This window comes from Bemisia tabaci, chromosome 1 (assembly GCF_918797505.1).
Source record: "Bemisia tabaci chromosome 1, PGI_BMITA_v3".
Classification (NCBI taxonomy): Eukaryota; Metazoa; Arthropoda; class Insecta; order Hemiptera; family Aleyrodidae; genus Bemisia; species Bemisia tabaci.
In genome coordinates, this window is record NC_092793.1 from 84,354,555 (window position 1) to 84,374,000 (window position 19,446).

At 40.1% G+C, this 19,446-nt stretch overlaps 1 protein-coding gene and 1 long non-coding RNA gene across 2 annotated transcripts in view; one reads left to right on the plus strand and one right to left on the minus strand.

Annotated features, from left to right (window-relative positions):
• LOC140226030 (uncharacterized) overlaps positions 1 to 19,446 on the plus strand; it is a 234,405-nt gene that overhangs the window by 179,504 nt on the left and 35,455 nt on the right. The gene's annotated exons all lie outside the window — the stretch shown is intronic.
• Positions 1 to 19,446, minus strand: part of Idh3b (isocitrate dehydrogenase [NAD] subunit beta, mitochondrial) — a 41,244-nt gene that overhangs the window by 5,906 nt on the left and 15,892 nt on the right. The window contains exon 7 of the mRNA XM_019055641.2: positions 11,153 to 11,518. Within this exon, the coding sequence (XP_018911186.1) occupies positions 11,153 to 11,518 (366 nt within the window). The remainder of the gene's footprint in view (positions 1 to 11,152; positions 11,519 to 19,446) is intronic.

Below are 19,446 nucleotides of genomic sequence, written 5' to 3' on the forward strand. Positions count from 1 at the left end.
TCGAATGAAGATTTTCTAGAAAATTGCAGCATGATAGGAGAAAATGGATACCATCTCCGGCTTTGACAGTCAAATGTACAGGATGTCCTAAACCTCACGTGTCAGAATTTTTTCTGCTTGGGTTATTTTAGGCCGGACACAGTCCAGGACCACGAGGACAAATAGAGACGAGCTGACCCGAGGAGTGCAGCTTTCGTCATCTCAAAGCCCCCTCGGTCACCCTTGGGAGTTCAGCGGACGAAAGGGTATTCCAACTTTGGAGAGCAGGATTCTTACCACAATTTTAAAAATAAGCTGAGGTTTAAGTTAAATCAATACAAAAAAGTCCACCATCAGCCAATCCCTGTGCGCAGTATTGGTATAACACTTCGAGGAGAAATTTTTTCCAAAAGTGTATCCTCCTCCCCCTAAAACGCATTTGTTGGACATTTCGACTCCTGCAACATTCTTAATGTTAGAGAACAATTAGGTAAACCAAAACTGGTTTAAGCAGCCAATAAAGTACAAAATAGGTGTCCACCCTATCATATGCACCGAAAAATGTTTACCCTCTTTTTGAGCACAAAACGGAAAAATAACATTTGCGTTGTGCAAATGATAAGATTTGTCGTACCCATGGATTATAACATATACCCATAAACATCGAAGATTTTGTTCCGTGTGATGAATTTGCACAAATTTCATTCAAAATACACAGTGTATGAAATTGTCAAGAGACGTGTAGCATTCCTGCAATCAGTGAACTGACAATTCCATGCTGAGTCCCAGGATTTTCCCCAAATACTTTATTTTTTTGCCGTGTCCATGACTGCCAAATTTTCTGAGTATGAGTAAGTCGTACATTTTCTCCAAAAGGAAGTGTGGGTTGCAAAATCTCATAAGCATTGCATATTACGTGGTATACGTATCCACTTCACTTATTTTCTTGACATCCTGGACTACATCCGGAATCAGCGGAGTACAAAACATACACGAAAATTCATCATTGTATGAAAGGTAACTTCTCTACCGTTCTCACTATCTGAGCGGCAGCCATGTTGGCCACCACTTTGGTTCTTAGAGAACTTTTATGGGCCTGTTTGGGTATTTGGACCTCATTTGTGGAATTTACGACCCGAAAAACCCATGCAGGGACACCTCACTCGACGATACGAGCCTCAACAAAATATTTCACCCCGCAACGGCAGCCATTTGGCCGCCATATTGACGTTTTTGGGCTTCAGTAAACCTGTAGTAAAATTCTGACCTCATCAGTGAAATCTACGACCCAAAAAACCCTAGGAAAGATACCCTACTCGGCGCTTTTACGCAACTCTCGGAGATTTGACCCTATCGTGGAAATTTTGGCGGCCATATTGGATTTTGGGCATCCCTTTGAGCCGGAGACAATTTTGGACCTCAAATTCGGATTCTACGACCAAAATTACATAGCGATAGACCCCATACACGACATCAAAAACAAATTCCAACATTTTCAACCCCCGAGCCCCCATTTTGGCCGCCATGTTGAATTGGAGGGGTTGGACGCAAAATTGAGCTTGACAACATCAAAATTATTTTTCTACACATCGAAAAGAAGAGGTCAGGCCATTTTCCATACTTACTACATCTACTTTTCCACGGGAGGCTTCTTTTCAACATAGGCCCGTGGACTAATTTATACAGGCCCGCGCTGTGCCGCCGCCGCGCGGATCGCAGTGGCGCGGAAACTTTAAATCATAGACCCATCATGTAATATATCGTTGGAAAGCTTAAAAGACGCTCTTTTACATGGTGAGTATTTAAAGTGACCTTAATAATACGATTTTGAAAGTTATGCGAATTAGAAGATTTTTTTCCACACGCGAAACCCGGTTTTTATGAAAAAAACACCCTGTATATTGTCAAAATCAAAAATTTTGTGATTTTGTTATATTAACCTTTCAATTATCTATCAAACAAAAAAAAGAAAATTTAAATCGGTTCAGTGGATCTCGATCTAGAGCGGCTCAAAGTACGCGCCGGCCGCCATTTTGAATGGCCGCCATCTTGGCTCTGCCACCATTTTGGAAATGCCTCTTCGACTCAAAACGCTTAAAATATCATCTAGTTTGATCTCCCAAAGTGGCAAAACTGAATCACGATTTGCAGCATTTGGCCCTTTTTTGGCGCTAAGCCACCGTACTAATATAGATGACCATGGCTAAAAACTGGTTGGGGTAAATAAATGCCGACTCGCTTCAGTGTTTGACCCTGAGTTTTGTTGATGGTCATGCAAGACGCAATGTGAATCATAAATTGTTGCCTCTTAAAAGAGAGAGGGAGAGAGGAGTCTGCAGATGGCAAATCAATTCTTCGCAGTAAAATTCTTTCACCGGCCTCCTCGCCGGAAATGACCTGCACATCAAGACAATTTTCATAAAGTTTCCAGACGATCAATCGGGTACCATTCATTAAACCTTCAGAAATGTTGTGGTTTCTTAAAAGCATGACAATAACCCTCTCCTTACATGTGAGTTTATGCGCCGGTAAACCACTAAGATCAAGCCTGTCTAAGAATTCGAGGGAAAAATTGAGAGCCTCCCTCTCTTCCTCTGCAATGAGCCTGTTAACACTAAAGTACGTTTTAGAGTCACCTGGAAGAAGTTCAACAACCTTGTCGTTAATTTAATTGCTATGCTCATTTTTAGGGGCCAGAATTGCGCAGTTTGTGAAATCTATGTTCGCAAACATGAGAAAGCTATATCTTTTCCATAAATTTCAGTAATAATATTGGGTTCAGTAATAATGCTTGTCGGTAAATCAATGAATTCCGGCATGTTCTTGTCAGCAGAGGGGTAAACACCATCAGATATTTCGAGTAAAAAATGTGCAATCTCCGCCTTGCCTTGCAATTTTGCAAATTTGAAACAAAATTATAAAGAGAAAAGAACAAATGGATTACATTTTGCAAAAAAGGACCACTAGCATCGCAATAATGCTAAGATTGTGCAACTTCATCCTTTGCAATAAAATTGCGGAAATCATGAAAAACTATGAAATTTAGATGATAATTTTTGTCTGAAATTCACGGTTTTTTAGCAAGTAAAATAGAAACTATTAATGGATAACCGGGTTTTTCCTCCGAGACAAAAGAAGTTGCACAATCTTAGCAACATTGCAATGCTAGTGGTTCCTTTTTGCAAAATGCAATCCAAATAAGAATGAAATGTCTGTAACAATACGTGTTGTTAGCAATACGTGTGCGCACCTACACCGCTGCATTTAATAAGTCAGGGTCAGTCAAGCCGCCAGGATGCCTATTAAGAGGTGGTGAAGCGGAGCAGCCGAGAGATTGCGAAGGAATGAGGGTGGGGAGTGACAAACGACGATGCGACCCAAACTTCCTCCTTTGTGGTTGGTGGAGGAGAGCAAGATGAAAGAAAACGGAGATAGCCAAAGGGACGTGGCGGAAGGGATGGCTGAGAGCGTAGAGGGGGGATACAAAGCGACGGGCAAGCAGGCAGCGGCCGAACGACCGCTCGAAACAGCTGAACTTTACTCGTCGATAAATATAAGTAAGTTTAAGACAATCGGAAAAACAATTACAGCCTGCAAATCTACAGATCAGAAGCTTTCATTTAAAAAAAAAAAAAAAAACCATGCAAATCGGTCCGGTTGTTCTCTCAAAGTTAATGTCCCAAAATGCGGACTTCAGTCTGAATAAATGGGAGAAAATTTGAGCCCAGCTAAACTTCACTCGTCGATAAAAGTAAGAAAATTTGAGAAAATTGAAAAAACAATCACAGCCTGCAAATCTAGAGATCAAAGGCGTTCATTTAAAACAAAAATCATGCGCATCGGTCTGATAGTTCTCTCAAAGTTAACGTCCAAAGATTCGGACCTCAGTTTTAATACATAGGAAAAAATTCGAGAAAATTATAGGAGAAAATTTCAGAAAATCGAAAAAAAATTACAGCCTGCAAATCTATAGGGGCTTTCATTTAGAAAAAAGATCAGACAAATCGGTCCGGTGGTTCTCTCAAAGTTAACGTCCAAAGATTTGGAACTTAGCGTTTTAATATATAGGATTTGGGACACTCCCCTTGATGGGGGGGGGGGGGTGCTTTTTCGCCTTCATGTATGAAGTTTATGACAAATTTACTAAGGAATGGAGACCCCTCACTAGCCTTGTTCCTTACGTGAATATTTGAAAAAATGCAACCTCCTGCCTTTCACATTTGGCCGCCACCTCAGATTTGGAACGCATCCTTTAAGCGGGGGGCCTTGTTGAGTTCATTTATGAAATCTATGACCAGAATTTCATAGAAATTAACACCTCACCTGACACCAAATGGAAATTTTAAAATACCGATTTCCCGGACCCCCCCCCCTTATTACGGCCGCCATTTTGAATTTTAGGTACTGTAAGGGGTGTTCCGGGGTCGGATCATATTTTATGGGAGTAACGAGTAAGTGAATACCATGAATAGCGAATAAATTTAACTTTCATTCGGGAACAAAAAGAAAAGCACAAATACTAGCGGCTAACGCCATAACATCAAGTAAGACATCAAGCGGTAAGAAGGGTCACACCCAGGTGCAAGCCAGAGGCTGACATACCGCCAACCTAAACCTACAACATGTTTAACTTTTAGGAAGTTGCTCAGGAGGACCTACTGATGACGATTACATAGGGAAAGTTCGTTATGCAAACTTTCCCTTTGTTTGTTATGGAACGACGAACACACACGAGAATTGGAAGGGAGTATCTGTTGACACATTAACTCATAGAAGTGTGAACGCACGCTTCTGAGCTTACATTTCTCTCTGTAGTCCTGTTTCTTTTAACTTCCTTTATTAAATTTCTTTTCAACATCAAAATAAGGTTCCTTGGCCATAAATAAATGGAAATAGAGAGACCTCACTTGCCTTGTTCCTTACATGAATATTTGAAAAAATACAACCTCCTGCCTTTCACATTTGGTCGCCATCTTTGATTTGGAACGCCCCCTTTGACCGGAGGGCCTTGTTGAGTTCATTCATGTGATCCACGACAAAAATTACAAAGGAAATGATACCTCACATGACACAGAATGAACATTTTAAAATACCGATTTCCCTGATCCCTTTATTACGGCCGCCATTTTGAATTTTAGGTGCTTTGAGGGGTATTCTGGGGTCAGATTATAATTCACTTTTAGGAAGTGGTTCAGGAGGACCAAGTGATGATGATTACATGGGGAAAGTTTGTTACGCAATTTATTCCGGGTCAAACCGAACTTATCCCTTACTATTACAGCTTGATCCTGCTTTCGAGCCGTACACTTTTTGGAGGATTGTGCAATAAAGTTGGACCTTTTTTTTTAAACTGAGGGAGTTCTGATTACATTTGCATCCTCAGCACTTGCCTACAGTTCGTTTATACACTTTTTCGACTTAATTCCGTGAAAAATGAGTCTTTTATACCGCTACTTTGTAAGACCTCAGAAATTCTGAGGACCTAAAAAATAAATACCAGTGTGAGTTTTTCTAGTTCAACTTGATTTTTATCGTTTACGAAGACGCCTTTCTTGGGTAAAATTTCATCCTCCACAACCTGAGTTCTTTGGAATTTCCCTCGTAAACGCACGATTCCAGCGTAAATTCGAGTTTTTTGTACGAAATCGGGGTCTAAACCTTAATATCAGAATTTTATCGTAAAATCGACCTTTGGCACCATTTAGAATGGTTGAAATCGGCCCAAATTTTGGCAAACATGTTTTTTACCAAGTGGCATCCATTTGGCGCCTGAAGAGCGGAACATTTCAGACTTTCATTTTTTTGATGCACCTTAGGGAAGTCCCTCTTGACCTCTAGACACTCAATAAAGGAGAATTTGACCATGATCCGGCGTCTCGGTGTTCGGAGAGTATTGCGACCAGGAGCCACCGCTTCTTTCCGTATTGACAACGTGTGCGAGGGAGATGGAATGAGTTCGGTGACGCGTTGGAGAACAGCTGATAGCTCCTGGGCAACAAGTGTAAAGGAGATGGAAGAAATTCGGTGTCGCTCGCTGGAAAACGCTGAAAATTTTGTCACGCCATTCATCAATCTCATAAGCACGAAAAAATCTGGAACGTCTCAGTTTCCAATGAAAAAATTAACGTTTTGGTTTTGAATGAAAGCAATTAAGGTACACTCCAGCTATGAGACACACATTTATTTAAGATGGCTGACATCCTAAAACCTGAGAGTTGGAAAGCTTTTCAATTTTCCGTTTTTCTTTATACACATGACTGGTGCTGCAGAGAAAAAAGATTCTAACTGGAACGAGTCAATGGTAAAGGTCGGACATGTGCCGTTGCAGCCAATCCCATATTTGGCGGCTGAAAACCGAGCGTTAACGGTTATGGGTGGATTTCAGCTAATGGGAGAAAATAGTTCTGAAAAAAAGTTGAAAAGTGATTTGGCCGTATCAAGCTATAGACTACTTTTCTGTTATCGAAGAGCTCCATATTATAGAATTTAATTACGTGCATCGCAATATCTTTATGATTATTTTTCTTTACCAAGCTTGGCATGTTAGTTTGGACATGTCAGGTTTGGTGACGTCACCAAATTGACATTTTGCTGTTATTAATTTTTCCTGCAAATTTACAGTAACAAAATCAAACGAATATTTGAGTTGAGGTCGAGAGGCTACCTGTAGATGTAAGAAAAAAATATTTGCTCACATATTCCTTGCATATTCCACCAAAATTTTTGATGGAAAACAGCGTCACCAAACTGACATTGAATAAGTGAGACACTCCAAAAATCATGGGAAAAACTGAAATTATGCTGAAATTGGAAGAAATATGTGGACTTATCAAGTTCACGCCTGTTCGTTCTACTTTTCCGCACTCAGTCGTGCCTTAATCCGCACGCAAGCGCTATCTCTTGAGTGGCCACAAATTAAAACGCATAGCGTCACCAAACTGACATATTATTGAGTTACGCGCTTCAAGTCTCAAATTAAATTGAATAATATAGTTTTCTGGTGTTTCAATACATATTATATCAAACAATATACATTCAAGACTTAAAAAAAAATTAGACAAAGCTCGCAAAAGGTCCTGATTTATTTATATAACGATTTGATACATTGATAACCCCCAAATTACACGTCACAAAACTGACATTTTCACTGTTTAGCACGTTGAAAAAAAGGTTTAGAGCTATTCAAATCGCCTGAGGAATTTTTTCGTGGTTGGTGTGACCTGGTTCTACGCAAAAAACCAAACATTGAGAGAAAATATTATAATTGAAAGTTTTGAGTAACCAGTTACACGTGTTTCCCATATTTTCTCCCATTAGCTGAAATCCACCCTTATATGTAAAGGATATGATACCAGTTCGGGCCAAATCATTTCCATTTACCCGTCACATCCTCCCAAACATGGGTATTACGCGAATTCCAAATTTCAATTAAGTTACATATAATTATTTCTACCTCATCTAGTCTATCACAACTTTCACGAATGTAAAAATCAAAGATTGATTTTTAATCTGCAGAGTTTGAAGAAACTTCTCCTCTATTATAAGTTTTTTAATATTATTTTTCACGGTCGTAATGCCGGTTCAAAGGCACCTATCTCTAATAGAAAAAAAAAAAGAAAATTAAGTAAAACTTTAAAAAAATGTGAAACCGGAGTCAAACTTTCTTTTGTATGGGGACATTCGTAGGACCCTTGGGAATGATGATCCGGAAAAATCAGCTGCCGAAAAATGCGAAAAATTTACCTGTGACGACACTTCTTCTCTTCAATTTCGTAGTTGCTCGCTACCCTATCCTTACGAATACGTCGTCGCCGCTTACGGTCAGGCGGCCATTTCTGCAATTTCAACGGTTGATTGTTGTTTCATGGAGCTTGGAGAATATTTTCCACGTTTGCGAGACCCCCCCCCCCCCCTTCCCTTTAGAATGCGCTTTAGTGGCATTCATCTCAGAAGTATTAGCAATAGCTTTCAAGGTATCTTTTGCTCAGGAAAATTTGCAGGACTCCTGAGAATAATCATGCACCACGTTCAGTGTTGCAACCAGCTGCTGTTTTGCCCGTGACGTCACTATCGTTAAATACCGCAGTTGTGCGCTACCCTTATTTCTCGAATCCGTCGCGACGCCGTCCTTTTTGCTAGCCGTTATGATCAGATGGCCTAGTATGCACAAATAGCGATTCTAACATTTGATTGCTATTTTACAGAGCCTGGAGAAAAAAATTCTTTTTTTATCTTTTTCTTTTTTTTAGCTCATAATGTCCGTTTAGAGGCAACCATCACAAAAATGTTATAAAGAGTTTAAGGCGAACTTGCATTAAAAACATCAACCATTTCACCATTTGCGGACATTTGCAGGACCCTTTAGAATGACATTATACTAAACTTAGCTGCCTTCATCTGCTACTATGGCTGTGACGTCACCTCTTCGGTTACATACTGCAGCCGTGCGTGACTCATCCGCGACTTAAGGACGTACGCGGGCGGGATTCATATGAATCCGGTATCTCTAATTACGATCGGGGATCGGGCAGCCTGTTAACACTGTTTGACTTTAAAAATGACGAACAATTTGAGCGAAGAAGTGATGAAAAATCAACATAAGTAATGTTAACAGATCGATGTAGGTAAATAACTTATTTTTATCCAAACATTCCCGACGAATCCTTCAGTCCCCCACCCCCTTCCCCCATTCCCTTATGTTTTCAAATTCTAGTAGTAAAAATAATTAAAACTTCACAAATTGCCGCTTTCCACTGATAACAGAGCCGTATATTATCTTAATCACCGAAAATGATGAGAAACATTTGTTGATGAAGTTGAACAGTTAGCTAATATTTTAACAGTAGTAGTTCTGATAAAATATGTATAAATATAGTTTTTAGTTGGTCATAATGTAAAAGTACTATCAAAAATGAAATCTACGATGAAAATCACATAAGATTCGTGAATTCGGCGAACATTTAGTAGAGAAAATCCTGATAATTATGGAACGTCTGATGCGCACTGCGCAGCGTACTATGTCCGACCTCTCCCATTGACTCACTCCATAGTGCATCAGGTCATCCCTCCTTTTTCTTCATTAGAGGTTTTGGATTACGTTCACTTAACTAGGCTGATGATCAAAAAGCTCAAAATTTGAAAACATTTCAATTTTGGGGTTCTTTTAAACATAACCGGTGCACAAGACAATGACACGGTGCAATGAAACATAAATCCGACCGGATGTCAGGTTATTTCTTCTCTTGTAGAGTCATGGAATTACAAATGACAGTTGGTTGGGAAATGAAACGCCAGAAATTCTGGAAAGATATACGCTTTTTTAGGCAAACCAAAAATGTTTAAATGCTGTCAAAGATATGCGGTCCCTTTTCATTGGCCCCAGGTGTAGAAACACCCCCCCCCCCCTCCTTTAGGGTGCCTCTGAGTTTTGCGATATTCAAGTTGATCACTCCTTAAAAAGTTTCTGTAAGTCTCTAAAATGATCTCTTATGGGGAACATTTTTTAAAATAATTTAAACTCGTGCCTAAAGCTCAAAGGGCCTAAACCTAAAAATCAAAAATTTTGGCAAGCAACATATCATTTCTGAAGTAAAATGGTCCTCAGAAAAAATCTCGTCCGTTTTGACTATCTTGCGGCGTGAAGTCACAAGCGGGGGAGGGAAGCACGCGAGCACACAGCATCGCACTGCGACTCCATGCAATGGTACGAAGTTAACTGCTGCACAATTGAGGGATTTTTTGTACATCCTTAAACTGGCAAAATAAAAAAATTATTTGTTACATATGTAACAATTGATATGTCCCATGTCATACTCTAGTTATACATACAAAATTTGCAGATTTTTAACAAGGTATCAGTTATTAACTTTTTAGGTATGGATTTTTTCCATTCGACAGAAAAACTCGATTGAGGAGAGTTTGGTGGGAGCAAAAATTAAATGTATAAATATATCCAGCACCATTTCACCACCTTCTTAAATTCAGTTCGGGCCATTTCTTAGTGTTTTTCTCTCGTTTTTGCGCACAGTTTTGGGGGTACGTGTTTTTTCCCCGTTCCGGAGAGGGTGGTTATGTCTAGATGCGTTCGAATCTCCAATCTGCTAATCCAACCTGATAATAATTTTATTCGGGTTTTCCTTGTCCTGTTATGAGAGTTATTCAGCAACGATGGTAGGTGGCACGAGGATCACACTTTAGTGTCATGCCTTAGGTCATATTCATGACAGCGTTTTCATGTTGTCTTGGATTTTGCGGAATGTTAAGTTAGATTCACTGACAATGGGCCTGTTGCAAACTTTTGCTAGAGCAGAATGAAGAGTTGTTTCCTTTAGATAATGCCTCAAAAATCACGATGAGCGCATCGGCAAAGTCTGAAATGCACTCATAAATTCACAATCTGCGTAAGCAATTTGCGTTATTTTGAGCTTCCCACTTCAAAAACGATACTACTGCACAGGTGAACATTTTGTTAGAGGAGTCGCTCCATTGTCAGCAATATTCATCATGGCCGACGCTTGCGCAGTTCCTCGCGTAATTCGAGGAGAGTTCAAGGTCAATTAAGGCGGGCGAGGAAAATATGAACGTAAACACGCCGATTGTTATCTGGTTTAATCCTGTTCAGGTGTTATCTCGTCCCATCACACGTGTTTTGGCGGACTGGCGTCGGCCATGATGAGTATTGCCACCAATGGAACGACTCCTGCAACAAAATGTTCACCTGTACCATAGTATCGTTTTTGAAGCGGGAACTTTAAAAAACCGCAAATTTCTCACGCAGATTGTGAAGTTATGAATGCATTTCAGACTTTGTCGATGCGCTCATCGTGATTTTTGAGGCATTATCTGTAAGAAACAACTCTTAGTTTTGCTCTAGCAAAAGTTTGCAACAGGCCCATTGTGATTTATTTTTGAGGTCTAACAAGACCCAAACCAGTAAAGATCTCTCCACCTGACCTCAACATAATATTCCCATGCAAACAGCCTGGGCTGAACACTCTCCCCCCTCAGTTTTGCACTGGTGCCTACTCATTAGAGTTGAACAATTTTTTGACTCCAATTGTAATTTTTGGATTTTCTTGGCTTTGTTTTCCGAGCGAAATGGTTTGGGCCCAGCGCCATTGTTTAAATATATATGAAAATTAAAAGCCGATTGAGATTGTCACATGCAACTCACCTTCCCTGCTTTCAACACTCGATTGACAGCATTGCGAATCAAATCTCCGTAGTACTGTAAATTAATATGACTCAGCATCTTAGCAGAGGCAAGAAGCATAGCAGTTGGGTTGGCTACATTTTTGCCAACAGCTTCAGCATAAGTGTGTCGTGCACCTGGCTCAAAGACAACACACTCGGAACTATAGGATGCACCAGCGACAACACCAGCTCCTCCAACTAGACCAGAGCTCAAATTATCCAGGATATTACCATACAGATTAGGTGTGACCATCACATCAAATTGTTGAGGGTTGGATACTATTTGCATAGTGCAGTTGTCTACGATTATCTGTTCAAATTCAATTTTAGGATACAGCTTGGCAATCTGTAACGATGGAAAGTGAAATTTTTAAAAACCAAACGCTAAATCTGAAGTAAAAGTCAAGAAAAAGCTCGATGCAAAAACGGCTTTTTTCGCCCCCCCCCCCCCTTAGAATTTCTTCGAACTTCCCGTGACCCGATAATGTAAATTTAACTTAATTTTCGGATTTTACGACCCGAATAACCTATGGATAGACACCCCACTCGGCACTTGGATGAGCATTTGTCCCTAATCCCGTTTTTGGCCAAAATTTGGCCACCATCTTGGATTTGGGGCCTCCAAAATGGTCTGAGTGAATTTTGGACAGCAGATTTGAGTTCTACGACCAAAAATACATACGGATTGACACCTCAGTTGGCCAATAGGGTTTTTATTGGAAATATCATCCCCACGGGGGTTATTTTGGCCGTCATCTTGGATAGAGGGTGACTTTGAAAATTGAGAATGCAAACATCAGAATTCTGTTTCTAAACATCAAGACGAAGAGATTAAGACATCTCCCACACTTCTATCACTAATATGCCCAAGTAAAAGTGGAGGTATTTATCATGTTTTTGTGCATCTGAAGACACCGTGCGACAAACAATCAAACATCTATGGATCTTTTGAAATTTGCCCTTCCATACTGGTGGTATGAACTTGCTTTTCACCAATTTTCGAACTTCTAGTGTCATTACAGGGTGTCTAGTAAATTTCGCCATTGAAGAAACGGCCAAAGAATGGTATTTTAGACGTTTTCGAAGTGATTGCGGGCACCGCACAACGAGGAATGTAAGATATAGGAACCATGTAGATTTTTTTATTCCTTACGGAGGGTATAAAACTACTTTGCACAAATTCTCGGACCTCCACTGTCACTACAAGGTGTTCAAAATAATTCTCCAAAAAACGGCCAATTTGAGGTATTTTTGAGGTTTTCGCTGCCATTTCGGGTATCGCAGGACGAAGAATATAGGACTGAGGAAACAAGTAAAACTTTTTATTTCATACAGACGATATGAACTTACTTTCCACAAATATTCGGACCTTCATTGTCATTACAGGGTGTCTAATTTTTCGAACGCGAAAAAACGGTCAAAATTGAGCTATTTTTGACGGGTTTTCCACCATTGTGGGCATAGCTTGGCAGAAAATAAAAGACGTAGGAGTTTTCTGACATTTGACCTTCCATACTGATGGTATGGACTTGCTTTTCACAAATTTTCGGATTTTTACTGCCATTATAGGTTGCTCAATAAGTTCATTATACGTTAAAAAACGGCCAAATTTCGATTTTTAGAGCTGCCGAGCGGAGAGTTTCGGCATTACCAAGCAAAGGGAGAGTGACCTAGAAGAAAAACAAAAATTTTCCCTCAACCTGCAAGGTATGTGCTAGGTTTGTACCAATTTTTGGACATCTAGCCTCAGTACTGTGTTGCTGGCAAAAATATCAAAAATAAACGGCGAGACTGCCAAAAAACCGGAAAAATCTCTATGTTTAGGCTCTGCGCGCCGGGTTAAAATTTTTTTTTCTCAAAATCCTCTTGGCTACCGCGTTTTTTTATCACATGGAACCATTTAAGACCGTGCAACATTTGGTTTTGTTGATTTAAAAAAATAAGTCCCACCCTGGGGGGGGGGGGGGGGTGGGTGAAAGTCAAAACCTGTGAACCTCGAAATTTCTCAAAGAGAAAAAGTTATCGAGGTCCAGTTTGGACGAAAAATCGTCCAAAATTGCATACTTAAAGATTTGAAAGGTCAAAATCCCGATATCACATTTTCAAGTCAACATATGTGCTTTCTTCGGTTTTTCAGTCGAGAAAATTTCTTTTTAACAAAAAATTCACAAGGTACTCATTTTTCTTAAATGGACCACAACCAGTTTTTTTTAAATTGTTCGTCTTTTTTCGCATCCAACGAGTGGTCCATAAGCCTGGGGAAATAAACGGTTCCAAAGTTATGAGCGATCAAAGTTTCCGCTCAACGTACGCAGACTGATTTTCGCGCGCCAGAATATGGTTGGGTCATTCCACGTCAACTGTGCCAGGCTCGGAACCCGACCCCCTCCGATTTGGCTGAAAATTGGTATACGGGGTCTTTACATCATTATAAGAAACTAATATGAAGGGTTTTCCCATCCGACGTCCCGTTCGCGAGAGATCGACCCCCAAAGATGGGGTGAATTTTAGCGATATTCAAAAAAGCCCGTTTTAGCGATTCTCATTTTCTCGACTTCCCTCTCTGTATCAATCCATCATACTTTGAAAGAGTGTTTCTAGACCAGTTTTTTATGTAGATTCTAAATATGCCATCGTCCCATCTCAAGCGTTTTGGTGGATTGGCGTCAGCTATTTTGAATATTGCGTAGTATCCTTGTAAGCAGGGGTTGGATGGAATATGACTCCTCTAACGAAACGTTCACCTGTGCCGTGGTATCGTTTTTGAGGCGGGAAGCTAAAAAAAACGCAAATTTCTTACGCAAATTGTGAAGTAAGGAGTACATTTCAGACTTTGCCGACCTGCTCATCGTGATTTTTGAGACATTTCTATAGTACCTGCCAACTCTTATTTTTGATCCAGCAAAATTTTGCAACAGACCGATTTTCTGGAAAAGTCGATTCCGCCCGGAAAAATTGTCATTATCCTGGTCAGTTTTCTGGAAGACTGAGGGGTGGTCGGGAATTATAAACGCAATTTTCAGATTCAGTGGCTCAAAACACACTTGCTGGAACTTTGCTCCGCATTTGACGTTTTAACCATTCAGGAGCCAAAATCGCCGCCATCTTGGATTTTGTGCATTTCACTGGGTCGAGAGGTCCCGATTATAGAGTGTTTCTGAATACTGTAATCAGAATGACTGCCGAGTTCGGTCTTTGCATGGTCCAAATCAGTACCGTTTGGCATGAGATGTTTTTTCTCCTATTTTTTTGGAATCGGTGACCTCGAAAACGGATATCTGGAGTGTTTACTCCTCTCTTTCCTCCTCATTTGACGTTTTAGCCACTAAAGAGTCAAAATCGGCCGCCATCTTGGATTTTGGTCATTTCCGTGGGTCGAGGGGTCTGTATGACAATTTTTTTGGAATCTACGATTCAAAAAACATGAGGATCGACACCTCTCTTGACGTTTTGTGCCGTTTCACCAACATTTCAATTTCAGCCTCCATTTTGGCCGCCATCTTGGTTTTTGGGGCCTTGGCATCAAAATCGGATGGTCCACCAAAGATTTTCTCATTCTAGGGACCAAAATGAAGGAGTAAACTTGCATCACAAACGTGCAAACGGGACGTAATTTTCGAACACATGCTTCCCTGACTATGCAATAAATCGCCTTTTTCCGTCATTTTTGAGCATTTCCGGCCGGTTTTCATCTCCGTTCAGATCCGTGCCCCATCGATGCACGTTAGTAAGTGTTTATTACTCGAAATTATATACCTTAAGGTTGAAATAGAGAGAGAAAATTGGAAATTGCAGTTACAATCTATGGAAAGCATCGGTTACGGTGTGAAAAATCGTCTTTTTGCGTCAATTTCGAGGATTTTCGGTCGGTTTCCGGTTTCCATCAGGCCGTTAATCAATCGGTAAATGTATGGAAAGCGTCGATAGTCTAATTTTATACATCTTAGAGGGTAAACTGGGGGAAAACATCGTTAATTGAAGTGTTCATTATCGCAATATTTGGATTAAAATGTAAAAAATCGTCTTTTTTTACCAATTTTTGACCTTTTTTGGCCTATTTGAATTTTGTTAGGCCCTTAACCGTCCGATAACTGTTGAAAAAAGTATATCAACCAAAAGTATATATCCTAAGCTTGAAGTATAAAAAAAAAATCGAAAATCGAAGTGACTGTTTTTTAGATAATTGAGTTTGAACATTGAATGGCAAAAAAATCGTAAATTTTAAAAAACTCTAAATTACGGCCTTTTAAATAATTTTTAGCTTAATTTCGATGGCATATTTAGAATCTACATAAAAAACTGGTCTAGAAACACTCTTTCAAAGTATGATGGATTGATACAGAGTCTCGCTATGGAGAGTCAAAGAGAGGGAAGTCGAGAAAATGAGAATCGCTAAAACGGGCTTTTTTGAATATCGCTAAAATTCACCCCATCTTTGAGGGTCGATATCTCGCGAACGGGACGTCGGATGGGAAAACCCTTCATATTAGTTTCTTATAGTGATGTAAAGACCCCGCATACCAATTTTCAGCCAAATCGGAGGGGGTCGGGTTCCGAGCCTGGCACAGTTGACGTGGAATGACTCGGTTCCAAAGCCGGATTTGGGTGTTAATAAATCAGATGATAAGTTCAAACCGCGCAAAAGACATTTTTAAGGATTCGTGAGGGTCGCTGAGTTCAAAACTTACGGATACTTCCAAAAATTCACTTTTTTCCCGTTGCGCTACATGGCAGGACCACCGAGTGCCGACCGACTCGGCACCCGCCTTCGCGTTGAATCATTGTTAGTACACCGTTAAAAATGTGCAATGTGATCAAAACTTGTGTAAACGTCATTAGTAGGCCTCTCAAAAAGTATTCTAAAATTTTATCACCGTCCGATCCCGGAACACCCCTGAAAATGCCTAAAATTTAAAATGGCGCCCATAATAAGGCCACCAGAATACCGGTATTTTCACTTGTGCATATCCTGTCATGTGAGGTATCATTTTCCATGTAATGTTGATCTCAGATTTCATAATTGAGGTCAAAAGAACCCCCCGATCAAAATTGGTGCCCCAAATCCAAGATGGCGGCCAAATTTAAAAGGCAAAAGGTGCATTTTTAAACTTTAAAGTGATAGTACGGCAAGTGCTATGTCATTTCCTAAGTAATTTTAGTCGCAGATTTCATTAATGAAGTCAAAAGAGCTCCCCGGTCAAAGTTGGTGCTCCAAGTCTAAGATAAAGACCAAATTTGAGACGCAGGAGGATGCATTTTTTAGACTTTCACGTGATAAAGCATGTGATATGTCATTTCCCGAGTAATTTTGGTCGTTGATTTCATTGATGAAGTCAAAAAAGCACCCCTCACTCCCCTCCGGTCAAAATTGGTGCCCCAAGTCTAAGATGATGGCCAAATTTGAAAGCAGGAGTGCACATTTTCATGAGAAAAAAATCTTGTGAGATGGCAAGTGAGGTATCAATTTTCATGTAGTTTTATTCAACGAAACGAATCTAAATGAAATTCAAAAAAAATTATTTTACACAAAAATGAGACATTCAAGAAGGTGATCAGTTTGGCCGTCCACAGAAGGAATAATGTTAACAGGAGCACCTATAGGGAGTTATTTTATTCATTTTTAAGCCTGTATGATTTCTCAATGAAGATTATGACATTACACACGACACACCTACCGTGTCCCCTCCAGTCAGTATAGGAGAAAATTTTTATCAACACATGCTGATTCACATTCTGAGTCAGGCTCGTCAGGATCTTCCTCCTACGGTTCTGGAAGTTTTTACAGTTAGAGTCTTCACAACTTCTCCAAGAGTCTAAGAACGAAAAGATAATTTTCTTAGAGGTACAGCATGGTGTCGCACCCTTTCTTACAATTATTGTATTGATAATTGTAAGCAGGGATTCTGGGAGCTGGAGGCAAGTCACTTAAAATAGGATGGGGCTCCTTGTTTTTATCCCTTCCCACTGACAAGCATCCAGATAGCTTCATCCCATTCATGGTTGAGTATGAAAATATGTATAGCTCCTAAATTAATGGTACTGCTGATGATGTCAAGGGTAATTTCTTTAATTGAATTAAGACTTTGAAAGCGCTGGAACTTTTCCCTTGAATATGTGATGACAGAGGTCTTCAAAAGTCACATTTTATTTGGCCACCATAGAGGAGTTATATTTCGACGGTAAAACTGCAAAAATGCGTATCTTGGTTGCGGTGTTTCAAAATACTCGCTCCTATTTTATTTTTGGAGAAGGGACCAAACCAACATCATGGCTTGAAATTTTTACAGAATTTTCCTTACATAGAGAGTGAAAATAAGCGAAATATTCAAGAAATGATTTTCAGTAGTTTTTAATGAAAGAACTGAAGTACGAGGGGCGTTCAATAAGTAAGTATCCCCCCTCTCTAAAATCCATAAGAATGGACCAATTTTAAAAAACTTGGGCTCAAAATCTTCCTTAGGATATTTTGAGTTCAACAAAACAAACCGCAACAAAATCGGACTATGTGCGGCCGAACGCGAGCCGTTTGAACGCGCCGAGGTGCTCGACGCTCCCGCCGAATCTGCGAGGATTTGAAGTCCGCTACAGGAGAAGAGCTTCTCTGCCAAAGCCTCAGTCGTTCATCACTGACGATCGAAAAATCAAAGAAATTTTTGTAGAATAAGGGGCTTCCCTCACTTCTCCACATAACCAGCTCGATCCAAGCAAGTCTGATACTGAGACTAAGACTAAGAGAACAGCTTTTGGATGCCTCGCGCGTGGAAGTCTTTCACTGACCGCGGATGAAAGAGTGGACGGCTTGTTTGACCTCTTCCACTGATTCAAAATTAACTCCTCCGAGTTCAGATTTCAGATACGATAATAAATGGCAAACCTGACCACCATTTATTCCCGTTCCTGAAATCTGAACTCGGAGGAGTTAATTTTGAATCAGTGGAAGAGGTCAAACAAGCCGTCCACTCTTTCATCCGCGGTCAGTGAAAGACTTCCACGCGCGAGGCATCCAAAAGCTGTTCTCTTAGTCTTAGTCTCAGTATCAGACTTGCTTGGATCGAGCTGGTTATGTGGAGAAGTGAGGGAAGCCCCTTATTCTACAAAAATTTCTTTGATTTTTCGATCGTCAGTGATGAACGACTGAGGCTTTGGCAGAGAAGCTCTTCTCCTGTAGCGGACTTCAAATCCTCGCAGATTCGGCGGGAGCGTCGAGCACCTCGGCGCGTTCAAACGGCTCGCGTTCGGCCGCACATAGTCCGATTTTGTTGCGGTTTGTTTTGTTGAACTCAAAATATCCTAAGGAAGATTTTGAGCCCAAGTTTTTTAAAATTGGTCCATTCTTATGGATTTTAGAGAGGGGGGATACTTACTTATTGAACGCCCCTCGTATGACAGGAAGTCTACAACGCCGCGAACCGAAATACGTATTTAGACAGTTTCATCATTGATTCACTCTTTTCAAGCTCTTTTTATTCGTTAATGGTTTTGATTAGGTTCCAAGAACCTTTCTTTAGATTCTTGCAGGTAAGGATCATAGATAAAAGCGTATAGAATAAAGATGCTGTTCCTATTTTATGCATGTGAGGGGTCGAATCGCAACCAGCAAATGCATGAATGCAAGAACAGCAATCATCTTGGATTCTGCGCATTTAATTTTAGAAAAATTGGTGTCTCATCAATTAAACAAAAAATCAAATAGATTCGAATCCTTTCCAATCACAATATTGTGTCAGTGTTCTTACAAGCTGCAACACCGTCTTTGACGATATCAATATCAGCATCTCCTTTCTCATATAGAACCTTTAGACATGGTGGATTCAAAGTGGGCATCAATTAAATGGATATAACAACGTTTGATGGCTGAATTTGCCAGAAATACCCCTTTTATATCAACAAAACGTGTTTTTGGAGAGGAATTAGTCATAGAGGCTTTACTGAATTTTTGGCTTCTCTTGAGATGAGTAGAGTCTTGCATTCATGGATGGATTTCTTGATGACCGTCGCCACAATCGTGTTCGACGAACTAAGAAACAACAGAGTGAACATACGGTTGTGCAATGGGATCATAAGTATACCTATTTTTCAATCGGAGTTAATGGAGTAGCTCACCATCTAAAACGCACTGAAAGTTTTCTACATTAGTTTCGGTTTGTATAATTTGTTCATCCTCTGCGTATAGGGCATCTGCAATTGAGCTCTAAGTTTTTGTGCAGTAATAAGTAAGACACCTCACTATTTGTGACTTATCACCTGTCAGCCGTGTTTGCCATCATCTTGAAT